Here is a 26,530-nt window from a genome sequence, read left to right as displayed (position 1 = left end):
GTGTTGCCTCTGACAGAGGAGTAGTTTAAGAGATGTAACAGCTGGCCTTTATCCAGGCTTTGTACCCTGTTGTTGGTACAGCCTGAAGAAGTTCAGGGAAGCTAAAGGTGGAAAGCATAGAGGCATTGATGTACCCGCTGTGTTTTCAAGTCAGTTAGATGGGAAGGCAGGGTCATGTGGGGAAGTATGCCTGCGCCTTAGAGGTTCTATGAGTAAATAAGAGAAACCAATCTGTGGAACTGTCAGTTCTTCCCCAGGTTGTGCATTTCCTTTAACCTAGATGACTGATTTTTCTCAATGCAAAAGGCTCTTTGCACGAGTGCTCTTGAGTCTCCGTGGGAACATGGTAGAGGTTGTATGAATGGCAGATAACAACGGTTGCAAATGTAGGTGATGTTTCTTATGTAAGTTAGCAGAAATGGTCTATACCTGCAGCAGGTTAAGCGCAGGCTTTGTGTGAAGTACACAGTTAATAACATTAGCTCAGTAAACACCAGAGAAGCATTTGGGTTAATTTAGATCTCCAGATAGAAAGCACCCAAGGAGAATTTTTCTTGTTACCTTGTCTTTTAAGTCCACAGAAGTCAGGGTAGAAATCTTGGCTCTGTGACAATATTGCCCTTGGCTTCACCAGAGCCTGGGATTTTCCCTTGTATTCTCAGATTATAGACCTGCCGACTCCATTAGCTGTTCTGTCAGCGTGTGCATGCTGCTGGTGTGAGATACCAATCTACAGAAAATGTCTTCAATCTAAAAGAAAGGAACAAATTTCAAGCTTCTCTTTTTTTTGGGGGGGTTCTTTAGATATACAAGCTTCAAATTCCTGTCTTGTAGAACTTTTCCCCCTCTGCTCACGTCCTTGTTCCCTAGTTACTGCTTAATTTATTTAAGACACTTTCAGTGTAGAATTAATTCCTTTATCCAGATTATCTCAAATCCAACCCCAGGTATAACTGCTTCTCCTCTAAAGCACTTCAGTTGGAAGGCAATGCCAGTGGCACCGAGCTCTTGGTCCAGAACTAAAGGTCTTTGTCAGAAAAATGGCCCTGTTAGGGAGATCCCCAAACTGATTGTTCCCTGCCCTGAGAGAAGCTCATGGATAAGTGTAGAATCAATACATTTGGGAGACAGAGAAGGAGGAAGAAAGAGAATGATGGTTAAGCAGTGAGAGGAAGTTAATGCAAGGAGGTGAGGGACCCAGAATGCGTCCCTAGCATTGCACCCTAGGTTGTGTGAGGCAGTCATAGCTGTGTCCCCTCCAGCTGCCCACAGTACGGCTAGCTGTCATCACTGCCCATCAGCCTAGGTCTCGCTGCTCACAGCCCTGTTTTGCCTGCCACACCATATACCTTCTCCAGTGCTGAAAAAGACAGGTAGGAACATCTGTCCATTTGCAAAATACCCCTTCTTCAGACCTCCCTTGGAGGCATCCCTTGTCATGATGCTTGTACACCGTAACCACCTGATGGTACTTACCCAAGGGTGCTTGGGAAGGGGCTACTAGAAACCCTATTCTCATTACTTTATTTCTTGCTAAGCTGTTTGCTTGTCCAGCTATTGTATATTGTGAGAATACGTAATGATGGCGGAGGGCTGGTGCTGTCATTCTGGTCCGCAGAGTGAAGTAGCATTTCCTGTCTGATGAAAGAGCTGAAGGTGTTTATAAAAAACATTTTTGTAAGTAATTACATGAACACATTTAATCCAATACTTTAAATGTCACAGCTTTTTTTTTTTTTTAGGCCCTACTGGTGTTGAATAGTTGTGGTTAGTCAGTGCTGAGGAATTTACCTGGATGTTAACAGACTGCTTCAGTGTTCCACGTGTAATTGTTTTCTATAGCACCCTTCCTATGTCATCTCACTCTGGTATTTGTGAAGTGCTTTAAGGTTATTGCTACTAGCAGGTTACTACTTACTTTGGGGATTTGCAAATAGATGGGTTTTTTTCAGTTAAGCAACTATACCAGCAGCTAACCCACATCTTCTTTTAGTCTTGCTCAAATCAGATCGGACATTTTTCAGGGCTTGGTTTTGTGTGTGCGTTGGGGTCTTTGTTTGGGTTTTTTTAATGCTAGCTGGTAAAGTCGAAATACTTTTTTTCTTGTTGAATGGGACAGAGCATAATAACTGCCTCAGTCTGATCTTTCAGATGCTCAGCTTGCACGTGGGACACCTGAATCATTAGGCTGTGCCTAATGATTAGGTTCTGCATGATGATTCATTATTTGCCCAAAGTGAAATTGTACCAAAAGAGACCAAGAACCTGACGTCTGTCTGTGCCACCCCCGCCAGTACCCCCAAGCCCAGTACTCGGGACAACTTGAATGCTTGTGTGGGTGTTCCTTTTCTGAAAAGTCCTTTCACAGCATTTCCAAACCAGATTATTTGGGGACTGGCACTTGCACGGAGAGTCCCTTTATACCAATGTTATTCTAATTCAGAATTAAAGTATAGTTAGAAATACGACCTTTCCCAGACGATGGAAATTTTGATTCCCATATATCCCCAAACTGCATTTGGTTTCTTACTGAGATAGCAGCTTCCACCTCTGGCCAGCTGATGATACCAACCTCCACTAATGCTTGGTGGACTTTCACCTGAGCACTTCCGTGCTTTTTTTTCCCAGTCTTGTCCTCAGATGTAATCCTTCCCAAATCCACGTCATGACCACCTCTCAGATTCCTCCTTAAAACTCTTTTGCTGCAATGTCTATGGAAATTTGACCATGGTTAGGGCGCTGCTGCTCTGCGGGTGGCTTTTCATGCTAATACTGCCTTGTTGCTCCTATGTGTTTCGCCTCCCCCGCCGCCCCCCGCCCCGCTCTCTATCCATTCTCTTCTGCCTCAGCAGCAACCTCTGCAAATTGGGGATGCCACCGCTGCTCTACACGTGCTACCTGCAGCATGGTGGAGTGCTGCTTCACAGCTAGGACCCGAGCCTCTGCTGAGTAGTAAGAATATATAACAAAGTAGTAATGGTCGTCTTGGAAGAAAATTTTTTATACTGCTGCTCTGTTTCCTACCTGAGTAGTTTCTCAGCTCTTTGTCAGAGAACACTCTAGTTTATAACCCTCGTAACCCTACTGGGGTCACAACTTCTGTCTCCTAAACAGTTAACAGTCTGGTACATCACTCGGTGCTCAAAGATGTGGATGATTAGTGGGCAATGCGGGCAGGCTGTCCAGAGTATCACTTAAGTACAGTAGGTTAATCAGTGGGGCAATGTAGTCATTTAACTCCATGGGCTGCACTGCGTTTGCAGAAATGTTTCCTTTGCGGCGCCTACAGGCTGTCAGGTAATTCAAGATCATCCAACTGGTTTTCTTACAGATGTAATTGAATCCATACTTGGACATAGAGATGTCAGGCTAAAGAAGGGGCCATTTAAATGCTTTCCACTACCACAACAGAAATGGTAGGTGGTCTGAAGAATGGGAAAAACACTGTTTCATCCCTTTCTGAAACTGAAAATAGCATTCTTTGTATGAGAAGGAAGGGAATGGCAGGTCAGATGTTGTGGGAACACTTGGAATATGTTGCTGAAACTCCAGTTTCCTTTTAAAATATGGAAAAATCTAAAATCAAATTTGGTCTAAAGGGAATTATGCTTAAGTGGTAGTCTAGGATTTATATATTTAAAATATGTTTTGATACTAACTTACTGAAAGTTTTATGGGGAATGTTGCTTTTCTCACTTAGTTTGATCCTTTCATTGCTGCCTCCAGGTTGTGGCTATCTGTACTCACCAGGGTAGCTGCTGGGCTCCTTCACTTTCTGGGTTAGTCATCCAAAGAGACTGCTTCTTATGGTGGTTTAGAAGCTGCTGTGCATAGCCGATGTTAGCCATATATGCTCTGCCTCCTCAGTACTAGTAGTTTCAGTCTTTTTTTTTTTTTTTGTAACAGGACTATGTGGATGCCCCATCCCTGGAAGTGTTTAAGACCAGGTTGGATGAGGCTTTGGGCAACGTGGTCTAGTTGAAGTTGTCCCTGCCCGCAGCAGGGGGGTTGGAACTAGATGATCTTTAAGGTCCCTTCCAACCCAAACCATTCTGTGATTCTATGATTCTATGACTATGGCAAATTTACAGTGACTATGGGATTTACCACAGGAGAGAAAGAAAAGGCAAAAAGCGTGTGAAGGGGTTAATTTATAGGTATTTTAAACCCCACCCCCTTCTTCCTTCAAACAGCAACATAATCCTAAAACAACCCTGAACTGACTTTCAGATACATGGACCACTCTCCAGTTCGCATTCCCCCAGGCATCGTATATTTTAGTCTGCAGGCTGATGTGTTTTGAGATGTTCTTATCATTTCTAAGGATTATTCAAGTTAGTAAAAGGCTAACAAGACAGCTGGAAAAATAGCTGGTATATCAGTTCCCTCTCTAGAGGCAATGGCAGCATTGTTAACTCCTAAGATTTTCCTCCTCTTCCATCCCTTGTTTTTTTCACCAATGGTGGCAAAATTCTGTGCTCAGCTGGCTGCATTGGGGTCACCATTGCACATGGAGGTCACAGCCTAGCTGGGGCTACTGGCCTTCAGTTAATCCCCTGTATTAGCAACTTCACAGCATTAGCTTGATCGACCTATCCCATTGTTGTTCTTCCACCTAGATTTTCATCCCATCTCTGTTCCTTCCTTCAGCTTTTCCCCATGCTGTTGTCCTGTATTGCCTGATTCTGCCCCTGAAATGGATGGAGAGGTTCATAGCTTTATCCCCACTGGTATATTTAATTTATAATTTGGAAGTAGAAATTGAACCAAATTTTTCCCCCATGTTTTGTTTTCACTGATTTCTCCATCTTTTCTCCTTACTTATATTGTAATCCTATAAATGCTGCCCAGTGTAGTACAAATTATGATATACAGCAACTATAAAACTGGAGAGATTTGTTGGCCACATGGACTTGCTTTGGATTTACACTAGCCTGAGTGTAAGTGGGAGCTGGTTTGGTCCTGGAGTATATTAACTAGATTTACACCATTAGGATGATGCAAATGGCAGTGGGTGGGTAGACCAAACCAGTGGGTTTCACTGAATGTCTAACAGCAGACGTATCCAGAGGAATCATAATTAATTGAGGGAGAATGCTGCTTTAAATTTTCCAATAGTTTTGGGGAATCAGGAATGGAGATTTCATCACATGCTCCATCACAAGAGAGAGCTAACGCCTACAGAGTGTATTCCATTCAGCCAAATTGTGCAGCGGTGGTGTTACCCGAAAATATCAGCTAACCTCTTCTTCGCATTGCTCAGTTGCAACTGAGAGCAGAATCTAGATTAGTGTGTCAGTCTGCAAAGGGAATCTCCTGCTAGGGAACTGAGTGTAAAAAAGAAGTGGAAGATAAAGTAGGTAGAAAGGAAAATTATAATTCCTTTAGAAGTCGAGTTAATGCTTTCTAAAAATCTCAGCTCTGAGTTGTGCTTGTCTAAACTTTTGCGTCTTGGTGGTTTTCATGCTGTGTATTCCGGACTAATTCCTGTTCAGCAAACATCTGTCAGGCATAATAATTTCAAGCATTAATCCTTACAGGAATTAACCAGCTTGTTAGCTGATGACCTGAACTAGATAGTTTCTGGGGATTATAGCTATTTAAATCTTACCTACCTTTCAAACAGTCCAGCATGCTGTGCTGGCTTTCTTTTTTTTTTTTTTTTTTTTTTTTTTTGTGGTCTGATATGTCTTTAGATTGTCATCCCCTTTTTCACTCCTACCACGCGGTAGGAGGCAGAGAGGAAATCCTGTGCTGCCTCCGACGTGTAAGGAGGAAGCCGCCGGTTTCTCTTTGCACTAGACTTGCTCGTGCTGGCAGCCGTGCCGAACCGCTGTCGTAACGCCCAGCGAAGGCCAGGCTGAATTGCACTTGCTGTGCTGGATACCCATCAGGGGACTTTGATGAAATTGCCACAGACTTTTACCTGCCTCTTTCAGAATTCCCAGGATTTTGGTAAGGTTTTTGCAAGGTTTGTTACTTCTGTTTCATAAGCAAGTGAGATGGCAGTGACCCTGTGGCATGTTTGTATCTTTTAGCTTCTAATAACTTTTGAGCTCATTTTCCACTTTCCATTAAATTTGCTAGAGAGACAGAAGCGTCAAAGATATTAAGTTCCTTGAACTTTCAAGGATTTGAATTATAATGAAAAGGAGATAGAAATAAGTGTCCCGCTGGGGAGGGAGGTGACCAAGGGCTACAGCAGCGCCCAGCTCACCTCCTGCTTGGTGCCAGTGCCACAGGGCGCTGGCGGAGAGAGTGGGAGGATCCGAGGGCAAGGACCCTCTGCAATGAAATAAGGCCCAATAAGCTGTTTTGTGAGCAGCGGGCAGGATGGGGAACTCCTTCATGTAAGACAGGAAAAAAGAAGTGAAAATATCCCTGCCATGGTGCTCACCAAAAGGGCTGGAGATAAAGGGCAGCCAGTTAAGTTAATAGAGAGAGTGTCTGTTGGGAGTGTTGCTGGCACTCAGGTGTCATATCTGCTTTTACAGCCCCAAAATGTTCAGCAAATTGGGAGTGCTGAGATCCCTTCCCTGAAGTTTGTTAAATAGTGTGGGTTTAAGGTCCCATATATGACCATTGAAACATGACCTGTGCATGCATGGGTGCATGCAATAAGTTAAACAGATATTAAAGAAATTCAGTATTATTTTTTTAAGTAGGGAATATAGTTTCCCAAGCATTACTGCTTGTATTGTGCTCATTGGGCCCTTTGCACAAAATGTGATTATTGGAGGCTCTGTTGTGCTGGGGTTTATCACTGAGTTGGATGCATTTTCCTCCAGGAAGGTGACAGCCTGCTTCTGCAGTGTACCTGCTGAGCCCTGATCTATAGATTCAAAGGGGAAATAGCAGGGGAAAATTCCAGTGACATGAAATGCCTTTAGAATAAAACAAGTGTTCGTTGTATCTTCAAAAGATGACCTTAGAGACTACTAAGGAAAGATTATTATTTCTTTTAGATCACAGCTAAGTTTGTGCCATGATGTATATTACTCCTTCTAGAAGAATTATATATTACTTGGGTTATAAGAATCTATATCTTTATACATTTTCCTTATTTCAAGTGTTTGAGAATTGTTGGTGCTAGGACATATTTGTCAGGAAATGTTTGTCAAATATACCAGCCTGTGTGTGGAAATCCTCAGCTGATATAACCCCTGTTGCTCTGAATGCGTCCCTGTGTTAGCTGTCTGGCAGCCAACAGCCCCAGATATGTCCTATAATATTTAGGGTGGGATTTTCAAAGTTGCTGAGAAGAACTAGGCCCTGAGCTCCCATTGGGGTCTAAATAGAGCTGAGCTGCCTCATCTTTTCAGAGGTACGCAGGAAAAAAAGAGCCTTGGTTTCTTATAGTATTCTATTTCTAAAAGGTAATTAAAAGTGGGTGATGTAAGAGCGAGAAGAACAAGCATCGGCTTTGCTGTCGCTGCTCTGCTCAGTAATAATCTGTTATCACAGCTTTAAATAACTCTGTGGTCCTCCTCACTGGAGGTGGACTGCTGACAAACACGGCTTACTGCTGGGTCCTGCTACCACTTTACTCTTGGTTTTGATTAATCTCAGTAGGAGGAGGTTCAAATCCTCTTTAGGTTTATAAACCATAGGACTTCAGTCTCCAGTCAGGCTAAAAAGACTACTAAAAAGGCAGTGCTGCTTCATCTTGGAGGCGTTCTTCATCCCTGTTGTGAAATCCTGGGCTACACAGAGCAGTGGAGTGGTGCAGATTACAGAACCGAAAGCACGCTCCTCTCCAGCGGCTGCTAGGAGGGGTCTTTGCAATTGAAAGCAGGGATGCATTCTTGCTTTTAACCCACAGTGCCTGGCAAGCACGCACAGTGGGAGGGTGACGAAGACATGGGAACTGCAATAGTTTGGGCAAAAATGAGTCACGAGGAAGCAGCCTGTTTTATTCAATTCCAGAAATGTTCTCAACCACTCAAAATTAATTTAGATCTACTGTTTTGCAGTGGACTACTTTGTTTCTGAGCTTGGGGATGAGGTTGCTGGCAGTTTCAGTAGTGTATTTTGTTTGGAACATAGGCAGGCCTTGTTTGCCCATGGGTTTCTCTGAACACAAACCAGTGCAGTTTTGCAATATAAAGCTTGGCATTATCAGCTTCGTGCAAATATTGCTTTAAATTATGTCCAGAGTGCTGCCTGTTTAAGTCTAGTTTTCCCTGCTGTACATTTGTGATAGCATTTCAAGGGTTTAGCTGTTGCAGTGGCCATTTTTCTCTTTCTTTACATAAACAGATCTTCCTGTTGCATACAAATTAAAATCTGCTAATTTTTCCACAATCATGTGCTTTATCCCAGGAAAATCACTTGTTTATTTTCATCAACAACTTCAGTATTTAAAGTTAGTATTGTCCTACTTGCTAACTACATTTTTTTTCATTCCAGTGAGTCTCACTTTTTCCGTATAAATATCTCATTAGCTTCATCCTAGTGATAATGTTTTTGAAAGATATTTCTGAAAAATCTCACGTTTTGGGGAATTAGTCCTTCAGCTGTTCTTCTGAAGGAGACAAAAGATACTGTGCCATTAGAGTGTACTTGTTAAGTACTTGCAAGTCACTATTTCTAACAAATACTTCTAGCAAATACTTAATTTACAAAGTTTACTAGTTTAAAATCTGTGTGGTTAGTGCTCCCAGGTTGCACACAATTGCTCACTCAGAGGCAGAGGCATTTGACTGATGGTCAAATAAGATTTTAACACTGGGTTTGTAAGGGGAAAAAAAATCGTACTGCACAACCTCCTAGATCCAAATGTGGAAACAGTTATGTGGACGAGGAAAGGATGCAGACTTGTAGACAAATTGACATCCCGTAGCCCTGAGCACCCACATTACGATTGCTGACCTCTTCAGGACCTGGGGTTCCTGCAGAAGGCAAGTTGTCCTGCCTCTGGTATGGATCCTTGCCTACCTTTGCCCCACTCTCACACTGACTCCCCAGGGAATAGTGGAGCTCAAGGTGTCCCACAGATAGCCTGAGGTTCCATGTGATGAATCCTTTCTCCTGGTGTGAGACATGCGTGTTTGCGGGCCCGGTGCTGAGGCCACGTGCTTGAGGGAGGCTGGAGGATCTCCCTCTGAATATCTTTGGCTTCAAGGAGCGGGCAGAGGACGTGGAGGTGGAACCACCACAGCTTGTGCAGAGCACTGGAAATGCACCTGCAGTGTCTAACAGCCCTTTATTCCATCTACCACTCCGTGTCCCTAAGTACACACTGACGCCCTGCTTTCATTGCTGAACCCTGCCGACATGTCGTCTGTAATCTCTTTGGGACAGAGGTATTATCCTTTTAACTGTAGGGCACTTTCTGCTCATGGCAGGGTGCCATGAAAGCACATTCTTCCTATGCAGCTTAACACATTGGGGTCCTGATTATGGAAACGGCCCTCGGGAGTTACCGTGTGACAAACTGCACACAAACGAGAGGAGCCGCTGCCAGCCAGGGAAGGCGGGTAATTTCTTATTAGGGTTGTGATGCCAAACCAAAATTAAGCAGCACAGCTGGGGTATTAAGAATCCCAAGGAAGAATTACTTGGGAATAGTCTACAGAGCAAGACTAATTTGCAGAATATATTTGGCAAATAGGAATAACCACTCCTTTGAGAAAATGAAATGTCTGTACACAATATATGTCCAGCAAAAGAGGAACGATTTATCAGATACATTATTCACTCTGAATTGTTCGCAGATCTCTAGCCAAGAGGCAGATACCACAGAAGTTTATTAGTCAGTATATCAGTGCTGTGACTGGCACCCAGTACTGAGGGATCATACAGTCTGTGGAGGACAAGCGGGAGATAATTAAAATACATAAATTCCAGCCTCCAGAGACTGTGAGACTGATGTGGTTGGCTTGCAGTGCTTTTTTGTTGGCTGACTGACGGTAAAACTCTTAGGAAGCTGAGCAAAGCTGAAACCTAGCCTACTTCAGCAGCTGGGGACAAGTTCACGAGATGTAGATTGCTGGTAAACCTGCAGATACCTTCCAGGGGCAATTTCCAAAACGGATACCCTGGATCTGAAGAATCTCTGCTGAAGTTTTAGACCAGAGGTGTTTAACCTGTGATTTCGCAGACTAAAGAGTCTGTGAGCAGTAAGTAGGAAAAGTGAGGCTCTTGTCATTAAGTTTAAAATCACTGAACAGAGATGTGCATCTCTGTAGAGATGCTTGAAGGTCTACCTTCTAGAAAAGGTTGAAAATCACCATCTGCAGTGTTTATTACTTGAATTACTAATTTTGTTCTTGTCCTTTCAAGTGTTTCCTTGTTGCCTAGAGGCAAGAAACAAACTGCCTTTGAACCTGAGGTCTTACCTATAAAGGGGATAGAGATAGCATTACTCCCCAGGGTGGCTGAATGAATAAATGCTCTAAAGATTGTTTAATACCTCAATAATGTGGGGATAGAAGATCAAAATCTAAACGAGGCAGATATCCAATACAGATACGCTGTCTCTCTGGTGGTAAAAAGGAATTCTAGACCAGTACTAAACCTTGCGTTTTACTTACCTAGTTGAATCATGGTAGACCAGACTGTCTCCTAGAGTGACCTAGGAATGCAGAAGTGTGTGTGTGGAGTGGGCAGAGATTTGTAATTAAGAGTCCTCACCTATACTCTTTACTTCCAAACTACTTGAAGATTAAAATACCAAAACTAAAAATGCTGTGGTCAGGATTACTGATTGTCATTCCTGATATTAAAAGGGAAGATAGCCCCAGGATCCAGCTCTGCCCTACTTGCACATGATGATTCCATTCAGAAACAGAACTGTTTTAAAAATTTGATCTTTTTTTAGGAATTTTTTTCTAGATGTGGGAATTATGTATTTTCCACAGCATTCTTATAAAGCAAAAAAATACCCCATTTGCACTGGCTCTCACCAAAGTCTGAAATTAATCTTTAAACAAATGTTTGAAAAAATCAGGCTTTTTCAGTTAGCCTGCACAAAACATGTCTGACAAACAATTTTTTTCTCCCTGCTTTTCAAGCTTTTGTATCAAACAGACAGAAAATTGTCAAGTGTGGCCACATTGTGGCAGAATGTCTTGCATTAGCCATAGGCTTCCTATGGATTGTTTTGTAAGGGAAAGGAAATGGTTATGATATACATGAGTGCTGTATGTAATCATGATGTTAGCATTCCTTGGTTGAAGGAGATGCTTGTAACTAGGATATGGATGTGTTTATTCCAAAAAACTATTTATTCTCTAGCTCATTAATTAGGGCAAACAGTCGCTGACTATCATAAGCACTCACTGCAAATAACACAGGAAGAGGCTGTGTTGGAAGATGGCCAAGGTGATAGGATTAATGTTTTGAGCCTCTAAAAGATGATGCTGGAAATAACTACACCTTTTATTTGCAACCTTGAGGGCTTCTGCACCTACTCAGGCAGTTTAACTCCTCTCTATGTGGGTGCGGCTCCCCGGAGGCTTTCAGTCCTTCGGCTGGTAAAGCATCAGCTACTGGTAAAGTGATTCAAAATAGCTCCTCCTGGAGTAGACCAAGAATATCTCTCTTTACAGTATCCAGGGAAGCTGAAAAGTTATTAAATTATCCCAGATACAATTCCCAGAACCAAAATTGCTTCCACACTCATGCATTTGTGTAAAATTTGACATAGTCCAGAGGGTTTTTTAAAATCTTTTTTTTTTTTTTTATTCCACGTTCAAGCTCAGAATGGAAAGGGTTATGAAAAGTTTGAAGGATTTCAATAATTGGAAAATGGTCTCCCTAATGGTGAGTGATTCGAATTTCCTGGAGCATTTTTGTACTTTTATTTTTGTAAGAACTGAGTTCTGGAAACTAGTCGAGTAGTAGTACATGAGTATAGGAGTCCAAGACATATTGAAACAATTTTAAAGTCTGTGTTTTATAAATGTAGGGTTTAAAAGAATGTTTAAAATGGGAGTGGTTGTGAGAAACGTTTTAAGAAGTTGTTTGGTTGGGTTTTTTTTTAAAAAAAAAACACAGCATGACTTGGCAGAGAGAATATAGTACATTAGGAAACATTGCAAAATAATAGGATAATCCTAACAAAAAGACACTGCACTTGCAAAATAACTTTAAAAGCTCTTGGTAGTGCATTACAAATATTAAATAAGTAAATCTCGCAATACCCTAGTGAGAGTCACTAGATGCACTGGAAAGATTGGTGAAATAGCTGTACTTGAGGAAGAAGTGCTCAGAGAAGTTTGGCCTGGCGAACGCTGGGTGGATCACATGGAGTATGTCCTGTGCCTTTCACAGTGTCAGGGTCTGCCATCTCCATGTCCCTGAACGGTGCTGCTACCATGTAGTGGCTCCAAGAGCCAAGAAACACGTGTGCCTACCTAGGCACTGCCAGCCAGTGTTTTAGGGGCCATGGAGGGTGATTCAGACAAGGTAGGAAGACAAGTGTTGTGGGAGAGGTTCAGCTAAAGGATTCTGGAGCTTATCTGTGTCTTACATTTTCCTGTTCCTGAAACATGCCTTTTATAACCTCAGGATGTGCTGCAGGGGCTGTCCTGGGTCAGCTATACTCAGAACCCTGCAATACACTTCTTCCTTACCTCTACTGAGTGACTGTGTTATTGCATTTGGACAAATAAAACTTGGTTTTGCTCAGCGTCTCATGATCTATGCCAGAATTTCTTATGCATAGTTATTACCCTCCTTTAGTAACATATGTGTAGAGATGCTAAACACTTTCTGTGGTATAAATACACCTCCCTGGTATGAATTAATACACAGATTCAAGTGGCATTAAAATGAAAAGCTGTTTTGAACAGCTACATGCATTTGAAAATGACTATGATAAAAATAATTTTGTACAAATTGCTCAAATTGCTCAGAGGATCGCACCTGTGATTAAGGGGAGGCTTTCCCTGGCACGGTGGGTCCTAGTGACTGAGCCTGTGGCCTGGGACAAGGCTGTCGCACCATGGTACCCTACTGGTCTGCAGGTTGGTCTGAACAGCTAAGGTTTGTTCCAGGAGCTGCGATGTCTCCTTTGTATTTCTTGTACCCATCAGAGCCCTGTATTTCATGTCCAGAAGTATTGTTCAATCATTTAGTCCCAATGATGCAGCAGAAATGGGATAAATACTGTTGATTCTTTAACACTTATCCAGTAATAATTTATCGCAGTTTTAGGAGCATTTGTAAAGACATTACAGATATTGCCAAATTTCAGATAGTCAACAGCTGTTCTTCCTCCCAAGCAGACAATAAGTCAGAAAACATACTTTTTCCATGTAGATATTAACCCATGCTTTTAATGCCTGGGAAGGGTGAGTGCGTTCCAGAACAAAAGACTCCAGGACACTGTAGCTGATTGTTTCAGTGTGGAGGAAGGAGGGAGGACAGGACACGGTCGGTCTCAAGAGGCAGCCCAAATCCATGTCAGGTATTTCAGGTCATAACTACCATGAAATCTGCCTGGGCATTGGGTCAGAGTCTGTGCTAAATTTGATTGTCTTTATGGTGCTAGGTGTAGGAATTACTTGGTCAAAATTAGTCAACGATGTTATGCAGGCAGTTGGAGTAGCAAAGTGTTTCTCTTCCTTTGCAAACTGGTGATCTTAATATTGAAATAACATTTTTCATGGCTTCCTGCATTGGCTGCTTAAGAGGAATGCCTGTGTGTGGGATAGGGGTCTGTGTATCGGGTTTTGGACAGAAAATCCTTGTGCTCAAAGGAGGGCAGAATGTGAGTGGGGTCGTCTTCATATTAGGTGACGGTAGGTTCCCCACTGCTTCTTAACCATGTTCGATTGCCCTCTACTTTTTGGAAGAAATAGGACTAGGATAACATAATGTTCTGTATTGGCTACTCCATGACTGGAGTCCTGAAGCCAATTTTAAATATGATATGGATGTTGCCAGAAATAGAAACCTCTTCTAGGAAATGAATGCCACTCCTCATCAGAGTCTATCCAGCAAATGTACCATCAGTTTCTGTTTCACAATAGCATAAATGGAATTGCCACAGCTTATACTCACGCATTCAGAAACTATTTGCCCAGAAATGTATGTATGTAACAGAGAAAGTTGTAGGGGACGGTCCCTCTACAGCTGCCAGATATAACGAGAAGTGTTTATGTGAAAATGATCAGTCAGCTGTAAAGAGATGTTTGCTCTTTTCTGAGGGTTGGATTATTATAGTTCAGAAATGTCAGTTCTGGGCCAGTTATAGTTGAAGAAGGATGCAGCTATCTAGCAATCCACTGAGAATAACATTGCTCCTTTAGCTGCCTTCGTCCTTAGGACTCTTGTGATGTAAGTCAATGATTTTAGCTTTAATTATAGATCCTGTCATATTTTTTATATTTGAGAGAGGGAGTAGCTGCCCCATGCCACACCACCCTCACTAAATCCAGTACATCCTGTTCTATTCTTTAATTTTTTCAAGGTGAGGTCACACTTTTTAAAATTGCTCTCTAGCTCTGAGAGTTACAGCTTTGGATTCTGCCCCATCTGACATCTCTCACTTAGGGAGGAATTCCCCTTCCATGTAAATACAGCTCCTCTTGTCTGCGCATGGAGGTCTGACCCGTCCTCTGCTCCAGTAATCACCATCAGTCAGGCAGTGGCTGCTCTGCAGGTGCAGTTCTTTTGCTCTGTTCTGGGACCTGTTGAACATAAAGCCTCTTGAAGGCTGGCCAGCAACAATTTAGACTGTTTCCATCACCAGACATCAGTGTTGTGAATACTAATGTCTTATTTCCTCTGGTCTAATGTGGAAGAAAATGCACTGGGAGCTGTGGGGGAGGACATCTAATATTGCATGAATCCTTTTACCTCATGAATAGGAACATTGGTGGGATGGTGGGAAGCTTTCTGCCAGTGGCCAGAAGCAGGCCGGCTCTCCCTTGTAAAGACTAAGCTGCCAAGAGTTAAAACACCACTGGTCTGGCTTCTTCAAGAGCCATGCTCTGCCTCTCGCACTGAGCACGTCCTTCCACATGAATCATCTCACGGAAACTGAGGGGGCTGCTGTGAAACTGAATTCTGCACGACAAATTTGAGTTCAGTAATTAAGCCTCAAACTTTGTGCTGCAAAAATATTTCAGTGATGAATAACAAAGGGGAAGCATATTTTAATTTACAGGAGACACTGACTGCTTGGCTGGCAGTAGCTGTAGGATGTGATCCAAAACCATTTAATGTCAATGGCTATCTTTCTGCTCACTTCAGCGGAGCTGACCCGCATGGGCCTTGGTTATGATTCATCCTTATTAGTCACGTTCAGTACAGCAGTGCCGAAGGACGAGAGTAGGATGGCTCTCCTCTATTGTACCATCACAAAAGGAGGCCATCTGGGCAGCAGAGAGCTTGTGTTCTAAACAGAGAAGACACAAGAGCACGTCAATAGAGCAAGCAACCATCAGACCCGCCTGCTGATTGGGAAGGGGCAACAAGAGAGAGGGAGGGGAAAATGAAAAGCTCAGAGCCTAGTATGGAATAAAAGAGATGGCAAAAGAAGAAATCTATAAGTGTTGATATTCCCATGAGACGGCTTGTGAGTTGTTTGTCTTGGCAGTTGCTGACCAATTCCTGTTGTGTCTGTATATCCCAGACTTGCTGCACGTGCATTCAGATCACTTCTCCGCGGTCTCAGCGGAACAAGTCAACTGAGGGCCTAAGCATCTGATCCTGATCTCACCAGCTTTGAAGGGTTTAGATACCTCTAAATTAAGCATGTGCTGAAGGGCATAGGGAGAGTTGTGTACTGCCCAGGCTCTGAGAAGAGACAGAAAGTGTTTGTGATTGGTGTAGCCAATCTGGAATACACCACAAACACCAGATTAATCTAATTTGAAAGCTTTGAATTAAATCTGTTTACTGTAATGGAGCCTCCCACAGTTCCCCACCTTCATTTTGTTTCCTGGTATATTTTCATTTGGGAAAGCTGCAGTGTGAATGTGTTCTCTGTGCTCAACTGGATCGCGATACTGCAACATTTTTTGGTATTATCATTAACAAGGAAAGCCACAACATCATTAGCTTTTCTCCCTTGTTCCTTTAGATTGTCTGAATGCATTCCTGTTTAGGTCTTAATGAAAACCTGCTTACTTCTCTGTTTCTTGTCCTTTCAGCTTTTTCGAATGCAATGACTCAGCAGCTACAGGATGAATTTGACAGTAGTGTGGAGAATGCAGAAGCTTGGATGAAAGCCATCCAAGAGAGACTGAGGATCAATGACAACACCAAGGGACCTCGATCTGCCCTAGAAGCCAGACTGAGAGAGACTGAGGTAAGGGAAGAGTGATGTAGTGTTTCAGAGGTGGCTGTCACTGCTGCTGTTGTTACAGCAGTTATTGCTGTGAGCTCTGGAGTTTTCCATTAGGAAACTGTCAGCTTCCCCTGCTTGCTAGAATATTATTCCTGTGTGGATGGGTTTACTTCAGTATTCTTTCTAATTTTTTCCATCTGCAAAGTGTTTACAGACATTGTATAAAAAGAGGATGGCAATTTGATATCACAAGCTTCCAAGCTTTTCAGCTTGATTTGGAAGACTAGCAGCAGGTTTGGCAGGTTAAAATGTTTACACTCTCCTATGAGCGTGCTCAAACCTGAAACAATTGAGCTTGCAATTACCGGATAGTGATTTGCAGAAAGTCCGTAAAGTATGAGAGAATCAGATCACATTAGCGTTCCATCTTATCCAGGACTCTGGCACTGATAAAGATTGCAGTGTCCTAGTAATGGGCTGTTCTAGAGTAAACCCTTTGTCCTTTTCCATAAACCCTGACAATAAGAGGATTTACAGCTCCCCTTTATAATCTGTCTAATGAAAAGGTAAATGTTTTCATTTTTTTCTGGTCTTACTTATTCTCTTGTATAATTCTTCTCACAGAGATCCCGTTACAGATTGTGCCTGCCCTCTTACTGTGATTTCACATTCATTAATGTCAGTTTCATTAGATGTTATCTTGTCCTTGTAATCTCAGAGAATGAAACACTCCTGTTTGTCCCATCTCTACCATTCATGATTAGAGGGTGTGGTGGTATTTCTATGATTAACATTGAAACTATTTTTATACTTGTGTTACATTTAATTCCAACTGGTCTGTTCTTTAAATGAAGTGGCCAAATCTTTCCCATCATTATTTACCCAAAAGTCTTTCTTTTTATGTGTCTACTCATGTTTGGACCGCCTCTTCGGAAGTTTAACAACTGCAAAAAAACATTGCAGGCTTCCATGGAGTACAAGGTAGTTAACATGATGGTACAGCAATGTCTTCAGCCTTTTTCCTTAACTCTGGCTCATTGGAGGCTGGATCTTGCCCCTGGCGTAATGCAGAGACTGTTCATGGAGTGATGGATGATGGCTAGACTTGCATCAGTCGTGAAAATCTGAAGTGTTTCCTCTTAGTCTATAGATTTATTACTGCCCTTAAATTATTTTCACCCTTTCCTTTTGTCTGGGAAACTATGATATGTACAGTCTCAAAAAACATGCAAGAAACACAGGAACTTGAGTAGGGAGAGTGGTGGTTTGGCACAGAGGGTGCATTCATGGCTGAGATAACAAGAGGTAAGGTTTAGAGGTTTGTGGTGATTTACTATGTCCTGAACTGAAGCCTTTTGACTTCTGTGAGCTTTGGAGGAGGTCTGTAACATGCAAAAAATCATGTTAGAAGATTTTTTTTCAATTCAGACTTTGGAAATTCATCACTCTAAAGAATAACAGGTGTCTATTCGCTCTTCCTGTGTGTACCTTATCCACCTCCTGCTCCTTCATCCTGCCTCATTTCTGGGCCTGGCTTCCCTGTCCAGCTCACGTGTCCTCATGATGTGCTCTCTGCTTCACCCATTGGCTGTTTTCAAATCCAGTGATCATTTTTCAGTTCCTTTTTTGCATCTGGCTTGCTTTTTTTTTTTTTTATGCTTCCTTCCTGTGGTTTATTTTCTGTTAATTTGTTAATGAAAATGCCAGCCAAAGATAGCAATCATTTAAAACACAGATTTGAAAAAGAAAAATATCTGCCACTGCTTTCTCTCTGGCTGTTGCTGACTTTCAGTTGCTGGAAAAATGTCAGGCTTAGAATACAGCTTTACTCTTAAACTTTCCTGTCAAGTGATACCTATGGCTTTTATTTTCTTTCTCTGCCTTACACTTCGCCCTGCTTGCCTGGATTCTTTTATCACACTTTTCATAGTAGATAGTTTGTTCAAACAGCTGTTTATACGTCACATGCAGATGTGCTGTGTACATGCCAAAAGAACAGTCTTTTCCCAGAATGTGAAACTGGAAATCCAAAGGCCTGTGATTTGGTCTTACCTTTGCAGTAACTTACATGATTTTTATTTTTTTTTTTAAATCCCATGGGCCTAATCTTTCCAAAAGTAGTTGCTGATTTTGAACCTCTCATTGTTTTCATTATAGAAGCCTTTCCCTTTCAACTTGAGAGCCTGCAGTTTGCTAGGAGTTTGTGGAAGAACAGCAAGAAAAGCCAATATCTGATGGTGTCAGAAATTTGGATAAAGTGATGCTGATAGCTGTCATCCAAATCAGGACATAATTAATCTGTTACATTTTACAGAAGTTGTGCTGATTTTCCATCTCTGGGTAGAAGAGAATCTACTTCAAATTAGATGGCTTAACTTTCAGTTCCTGGCATTCACATTTGTGTAAGATACACATTTTCACCAATTCATAGCTTAGCAATTTAGAGTCAAAGCAAAAGTTGGTAGCAGGCAGAAAATTCCACTAGTTAATTTCTCTTGGCTTGTGTTCTGAGCCAACTTTTATTTGCAATAAGAAGACTTTTTAATATGCTTCATGATTTCTTACAGTAGAGCTTAAAATTGAGACACTACAGTGTACCCTGTGGAAATTGTCTCTACGCTTTTTGGCAGGTGGGGAGAACAACCAGCATGTGGCAACCTAGTGCTGTAACTTTATAACCGCAATGGAAACACAGCCGCAGGTATTGGCTAGAAGATAATCTGGGTTTTGTAGCTAACTTAAAATGTTTTTTCAATTGCTACAAGGTTTTCAATTCAATTCAGTCCTTTAGGATGTTTAAGAATAAACAAATCTGAAGACAAGTTCATATTTTCTGTTGAGGAGAAGCTTTGCAGCAGGGACTTCGTGATTCCTGGGTAAAAACAAAGTTTAATTGGCAACAATTACACTTGCTTTCTCCTCGTGCTTTCAATCTCATTTGTTTTTCTCATAGAAAATACGTGCGCTGGAACCAGAAGGCAGCTTAAAAATGGATTTGATTCTTGTGAAGGCAGATGCTGCTCTTCGCAGCATCAGTGAGGATAAGAAGCATGAGGTGCTATCTAAACTGAAAGACATTAAAGCCTTGTGGGAAGAGACAGCCATATACATTACTCACTGTCACAGGTAAGACAGACTGACTGCTGTTTGGTGTGTTGAGGCAGTTGTCTCAGCCAGTGCTTTCATAAAGTGCTTCCTGCCTTTCTCTGCTGTTTGGATTGTAGATGGCAATCACTGTTAATCCCATCCCATGAGCATGTGGGGGACTGTGCGGGGGGAGAGGGTTGGTGGGACCTCCGTGCTCTCCTCCTTCACAGCTGGCCCATCTCATGGTCTTGAATGATGAGTTCTGCCAGGCACAGTGACCTTTTACAGAATATTTCCTCCCCGAGAAGGGAGGACTTGGGAAATGAATCTTGACCTTCTGAAATCAGAGCAACTTAAAATTGCTGAGAACCTTGTCCTTTGCTTTGAAGGCCTTTCGAGCTTGCCAGTCTCCACTGCCCCCATCATAATTTCATCTAACTCATCTCTTTTGCTCTCCTCAACAGCCGTATTGAGTGGGTCTGGCTGCACTGGAGTGAGTACCTGAAAGCCCAAGATGAGTTTTACGCATGGATTCACAACATGAGGGTGACCTTGGAGCCTGACATTGAGTTGCAGCTTGGCTTAAAGGAGAAGCAGTGGCAGCTGAGCCATGCTCAGGTTCTGCTGAACGATGTCTTAAATCAGTCAGTCCTGCTGGAAAGGCTGCTAGAGGAAGCTGCTTCCTTGTTCAGCAGGATAGGTGACCCCAGCGTTGATGAGGATGTTCAGAAGAAAATGAGGGTGGAATATGAAGGAATCAGGGAAGAAGCTCAGGTACACCTACAAAGAGTGGGAGGTGTTCAGATTTCACCAATATACAGTATTGTTTGTTATCTGCTACTTGAGTGATGGGGCTTACCTGGTAGGGCTGCAAAAAGAAACAGAGCTGAGGACCCCTGTTCTTTCAGTCAGTGCACTGTTTGCAACAGTCATCATGTCCCAAGATAAGCTGTTAATTGGGATGCTCTTACACTGTGCTTTATAGTATGTTGTTGTAAATAACATAGCTTCTTGCTGTGATCTAGTGAATGTTGGTTTAGGTGATCTCTATATAAAAGTTTGAATTGTTCTTCATCTTTCACTGCATTAGTGATCCTTGTATAACCAGAGGCAAAGTACCCATTCCCAGAGCCAGGGAATATTACATGCATGCACCCTTGTTGGAGGATGTAGCATTGGTTCAGATCCAAAGCTACACTCCCTGCCTGCAGAACTGGGAAACACGGAGGTGGGAGTCAGCTGCAGCCCAACACTGAACTCAATTAGCCAATTCCAGTATCTGAAAAATTTTCACTGCACTAATCCTTGCCTGATGCTAATCTTCCAATTTGAACAGTTGTTAGATAGGCTGGTGTAAGACATCCTAGTTCATCTTCCAGTGCCAGTGATTTCCTTTGACCCTATTCCTGGGTAAAGACTTCAGATAAGGCTTATACTTTTCACTTCTAAAACTCAGGTGAAGACATCTGCAGCTGGGCAGAAGAATTCAGTTTCTTACTAGCCTATATCAATAGAAATATTCAAAGGGATATTTGAAATACACATAGACACATCTATCCCAAGCATATAGAGATTAAAATCTAGTCTTTGTCACATAGTGGCTTCCAGGAACTCCATAGGCAGGAATTACCTGGTGGAAATACAAATCATTTTCATTACATTGGCTCTGCTGTCTGCCTCTGTCATAATGTTGCCTTCTATTTGTTCCCACACCTACGCCCCAGCCCAGAACTGAAGCCTGAGAGTGATGGAAGCTCTCCCTCCCTGGGTGCTGTCGTACAAAGTTAACTTCAAATTGCACTGGAAAAACAATGTTGGGATGCTCATGCCATTGCTCTGCTTGCTCTACAGATACTATTTCTGTTTAAAAAAAATGTACCCCAAACCAACAAAAAGCCCTCGAGCTGGCACCTTTCATGAACATGAAATTTAGATATTTTTTAGCCATTAAGATAAAACTGCTGCTAATAAGCCTCTCCTAAAACTAGGGCATATTTGGAAATTCTGTAACTTTACAGCCTCTCTGTGGCAGCTGAAGCCACCAACAGACTTGCACCTCAATGTTGATTATTCATTTTTAAAGGCAGATCTGTTCATTACGGGGCAACTGGATTTATGAATAAGAAGGTTCCTGGAAATTCAGATGTTGCCTATCTAGATTGCCATTTAAAATTCTCATTCACTCCCTTCTAACCAATATTTGTCTTTGGTTTTGAAGCAGGAGACAGCCCTTAGCTATTTTTATAAGGCAGTTCTTTCAAACAAGTCATTTGAATACCCAAAGCCAGAATGTGACCTCTCTGAGACTGGTTTTACATAGCGTAATTTCTCTGACTTGGCTACATGCTGGTGTAAATGAGATCAGGAAGTGGCTCATAGTACTTAGACAAAATATGTCTTTATGTCTCCAGCCAACTGAGACACCAGAAAAAGCTTTTCTTTGGCATTGGTTACAAATACCACATTTCATAGAAGGATGGAGTGAGAGAATCCAGCTAAGAAATCCCTCTTTCAGGAGGTATGGAACAAAGAAGGGAGTTGAGAAGCCTTGGATTTTGCCGCTGAAGTAAATGCAGAGTTCATTAGCTAATGCCAAGGTTACAGGCACCTTGGGAATCATGCTGGGAAGTATAACACTGGTTAGAGAAACCTTGCTACCTCTTCCCAGGGGAGGGAGGGATGAATGAAAGAGACACAGGAGTTGTAAGGGGGTTGCTCCGGCCCCTCTCATGATGATAGGCCAGGCTAAATGTGACTTGCAGATGGCAGCTGAATGCCTGAGCTGCCTGCCAGAGGAGGCTCACTGGTGTTTGTAGATTACACTTGTGTTTGAAGAGCATTTTTAGATCCCATGCAGTTGTCCAGCTCTATCAGAAGGCAAACTCTTGGACAGTGTTTCTTAAATGGTTTGCCTGTGACATTGGGTCTCTGGTATGAGCAAATGGTGGGGTTTTTCCCTTTCTTAGTGCTAACATGTGTCCTCATCATTCGCAAATTTTAAAGGAACATAATTTTCTTTCAATTACATTGACAGGGATATTTTTAGATGTGGCAGCCGTTTCCTACGTGCTTTCCCTTGCCTAGCAAAATAACAATATGCAGAGATAGATTGTTGTGAGTTTTAGCATAAATGATGACTGAATATGGTAAGAAAAGTTATGATATACAGTGTGATATTTAGGCAAACATATCAAATATGTCTGAGCACATCAAATGAATTTCAGTCTATGTTGTCTCTGTTAACTGAAACCTAGATATTTATAATCTCAACCCTCACATACCCTAGAGCTAAGACTAAAAGCACCAGGAAGGGCTACAGGAACTTTCTGTACTCTGCCTGAGATGCCACAGAGGGATTTAAAGCAGGAACTTCTTCATATGCCCTAGATTGCCTTCCAGATTGCTCATTTTCCTGTGCTGACTGTAAGGGGAGCTTAGGGGAGAGGATTTCCTATGCCTCCATCCACCCTTCATGAGTACCCAGGGCTGGGCATGTCCTGCCCAGACACATCTTTTCCTCTGCAGCCCATGGCAAACCCATTCTTTTCCTGTTGGTGCTTTCACCCTTTCCAGGGCCATGTCCTTGCTTAATGTCTCCTCACATTAACCAAGTGCATGTGGAGATCAAGTTTAACACTGTCCTGCTCCCCAAACAGCTAACCTAACAGAAGCAAGTGATGCCATATTTTCCATTATTAGAAGGTTTCCTTGCCTAACCTCTTGGGGTGGGGGGCTCAGCCAGCTCTTTGTAAACCTTTTGTTTGACAGCTAGCACAGTCTGTCCAAATCCATGGCATCTCTTCCTTGACCTCATAGACCAGCAGGAGTATCCAAACTGTGCCCTCCTTTGTTTTGGCTGAATAGCCTGGCCAGGGGTGGGTCATTTCGACTTCCTTTTTAACTCTCTATATATTAGCATAAGACTTCTGAGTTTAATAATAGCTCTGCTTTGTTATTCTGACTTGCTTCCTTTGGAGCTTCTGTCACTGCAACAAATTAGCCTAATTCTCTGGAATCAATAAGCTTGGGCTGACTTGTTTCACTTCGATGTTTGGCCCATTTACACCACTATAAGATTGCATTCCTCAAATCCCTAACTTGAGGTCAAGATGAGAATTGTTTAACCTCTGTGGATTTGAGAATCAAAGCAAGGGGATTTAGCAAACAGGTGAGGTGTTCTGCTGCATACATCTTGGCCACACAAGTGTGCAGTCATAATTCTGCTTTTTGGTCTCATCCAAACCCATGTTTGCATAGATGGTGCTATTAAAGGTCCTGCCCTGGTGGACAGCATTTCAGCCTCCATGGGAAGCAGTACCAGGCCCAGCTGTCCCTTAGCTGGGCCTCTTTTGACCCAAAGCAAGTCAACTAACTTTAGGGGAGTCAATCTGGATTTGCATAAATCAGCAGAGATTACAATGGCAGTGTAGAAAACACAGACTAGTGTGGTGCCACCTGGAGAGTGGTGGCTTTCTATTGCACTGTGGGCATAACCTGTCCCAGAGGTGAAGGGCAAAGTCCCAGAGGGACCACTGCCCCGCATCACATGGGAGATCCCATGGTGACTGATGCTCATGCCATCCTTCTGCTGGCCTGGCTGGAGAAAGACTGACAGGACAGCTGTGGCTCACTGCCACCTCAGGCAGGTTGGTGGGTGTAGGGACATGCCCAGAGCCTTGTCACAGAGATAAGGGAAATGCAGAAGGGACTCTGAAGCTCTCCCCACCGTTGCGGCCATCACTCTGCTCTCTGTGGAGGGCAGCTGGGATCAAGCTCTGCTCAGAGGCACAGGATGTGTCCCACATTACGCCAAATGAACCTCAGCCCCTTGTCTGTGACAGCAAAGCCTTTCAAGGCTGCTGCAAGCACTAAATTCATTGCACAAGGAACATATTTTTTCTGATGTAACTCTAGTGTACCTCAATTGCTCTCCAGGCCAACTGGTGAAGAGTGAGAAAAATATCAGTCTGATTTTGTAGGAACTAATACTTAGTTTGGATATTATATTGGTGAAACAACAAAAAAAAGACTACTTGTGATTTGTGTAAAATTTCCTTCAGCAAGGCCTAAGGTTCAGCTGGCAAACAAGGATAGTTGCAGCAAATGTGTCTCTGCCTTGTTGACGGGGTGCCAGACTGGATCAGCGGGGTGATGTGCAGGCCCCTCTAAGTTCTGGGATTGTTGGTTACGGGTGCACACACACAGTAACTCAGAATATGAAGCCTGCTTCCCATAGGCTTAAATTTGCTTCCAGGGTCTACAATACCACCAGAGGATGGTTTGTGATCTGCAGATCAAATAAGTATGAAAGTTCCCGGGCTACGTGATTTCTAGGGATACCTTGAAGTTGACAGTCACTTTCTGTACAGCCCATTTAAATAATGAACACTTGGAAACTATTTGCATGCCCCTAGCACACTCTCTCTTACTCTCATTTTGACAGATAAGCAAATTCAATCTGTGGTGTGCTCACCTTCACTTTTAACCAGCGTGAGGAACCTAACTTTGAAACCAGAAACAGTCTTCTGTCTCTTTTTCTAATGAGAGAATAGGAAGTTTTGGAAAGGGGAGGCTAGAAATTCAGCTGAGAGGACCTTGCAGTTCATCTCCTTGGAGACTAGCCATTGACCCACATGGGGACGAGCCTTCATGTCCTTTTGTGTCCTGTTTTTTGAGGTGAACTGTGAATTCCTGTGGAGGCCAAATGCTATCGGGGGTCCCGGAAAGGGGCTCTTGTTGATAAATTCTGGGTTAGTGTGAAGGAAAAAAACCCAGATAATCACTATCCTCACAGACGTCTCTTGTTACAGAGCAGAGTGAAACTGCTTGAGAAGATAACCAAGGAGCACGAGCGGTACAGCGCTAACGTCGACCAGTTTCAATCGTGGCTGAATGGTGTGACAGAAAGATTAAACTGCTGCCTTCGAGAAGCAACCAAGTCTTCGGCAGAGGACAAGTTAAAGGCACTGAAGGTCCTTAAACGATATAATTCTGACAAGGAGCCAGGATTGTTTTTTCTCCATGCCTATATATACTTCTCAAACCACACAAGGGCGTACTTGAGAAAAGAATTACACAAACAAAATAAGGTGGTGACTGTAACATGGGCTAGGGGTGAAGAGTTGGATCAGGTCCTAAAACTGTTAGTCCGTATCGTTGTCCCAACTGTAGCATGAGTCACGGGCCAGTCTGTTTTGTTTTTGTTAAAGCCTCATCTCCTACGGTTATATGAATCTTTGAGAATCTTGCCTTTTAAACTTGTTTAAATGAGTGATATTTGGTAAACATGATCCAAATAGAGCCTGAAGGCCTCACAGGTTTTGAGAGTTTAGAGCTGGTGATAAAAATACTAGTTTTGAGAACAGTATCCAATATTTTTGTGCCACTGCTTAAACTGTTCAGCTTTAAATCTCTCAGACATCTGATTATTAGTATTTCTTACTGCCTGCAGCTCCTGTTTTCTTTGCCAGGGACCTCAGTGGCAAGCATTTCTTAAAATCAAGCCAGTATTTTCAGAATTGTGGCAGTTAGTATTACTCAGAAAGCACTCAAATGGCCAACCTTGGCTTCTGGTCACTTGAAAAAAGACATACTTTGAAATAAGAAGTGAAGAAGAAAATAAGTACAACCAGGAGAGGTGGTCTTATTTTCCTACTGCTTTCACTTTTTTCCACAACTTCCCATTCCTGCAGCTAATCTCTTTATTTAACTTCTTTCTGCAGGAAATTGCCAAAAACATTAGAAGCGGACGAAAAAAATGGAAGCACCTTGAAAATGAGTGTGCAGAGGTGATTCAGAATACCTCCCCACTTGGAGCTGAGAGAATGAAGGATGAACTCGAAGAGCTAAGGAAAGCCTTGGAGAAGTTGAAACTGCTGAGTGGTGAGGAGGAGGAGAGATTGCTCAAGATCCAACAGTCAGAAAGTGCCTACGAGTCCCAAGCCAGACAATTAGAAGCAGATGTCCAGGAGCTGAAAAAAGATCTACAGAGACTGGAAAATGACCTGGACCCTGGGGAAGGGGAAAAGACTGAAGATGAGTTTGTAACTCTGTGGAGAAAATACAATGTGAGTTGCTACCCTTTTATGCCTAAAACCAGCAGTCAGAGATTGAACGTGCATAGTCACATCCAACAGGTGCCTGTCCCAGTGGTTAAAGGTGGTAAGGAAAGAGTGTAAGTGTGTATAAAACACACTGATG

General features: G+C 42.6%; 1 protein-coding gene across 8 annotated transcripts in view; it reads left to right on the top strand.

Moving 5' to 3' along the window:
• The window catches only part of SYNE3 (spectrin repeat containing nuclear envelope family member 3), an 83,296-nt gene that overhangs the window by 18,741 nt on the left and 38,025 nt on the right, over nt 1-26,530 (top strand). For 5 of the 8 annotated variants that reach the window (XM_054825887.1, XM_054825890.1, XM_054825886.1 and 2 more), the window contains exons 2-6: nt 16,107-16,264; nt 19,197-19,369; nt 19,795-20,104; nt 25,141-25,302; nt 26,053-26,397. In XM_054825887.1, the coding sequence (XP_054681862.1) occupies nt 16,121-16,264; nt 19,197-19,369; nt 19,795-20,104; nt 25,141-25,302; nt 26,053-26,397 (1,134 nt within the window). In that variant the 5' untranslated portion in view covers nt 16,107-16,120. Of the gene's footprint in view, nt 1-5,815; nt 5,956-16,106; nt 16,265-19,196; nt 19,370-19,794; nt 20,105-25,140; nt 25,303-26,052; nt 26,398-26,530 lie in introns of those variants that run through there. The other 3 variants (XM_054825885.1, XM_054825892.1, XM_054825891.1) reach the window with 1 other exon arrangement.

This window comes from Grus americana, chromosome 5, assembly GCF_028858705.1.
Source record: "Grus americana isolate bGruAme1 chromosome 5, bGruAme1.mat, whole genome shotgun sequence".
Taxonomy (NCBI): Eukaryota; Metazoa; Chordata; class Aves; order Gruiformes; family Gruidae; genus Grus; species Grus americana.
Note: the sequence above shows the minus strand (reverse complement) of the source record. Positions and strands in the feature narration are given on the sequence as shown.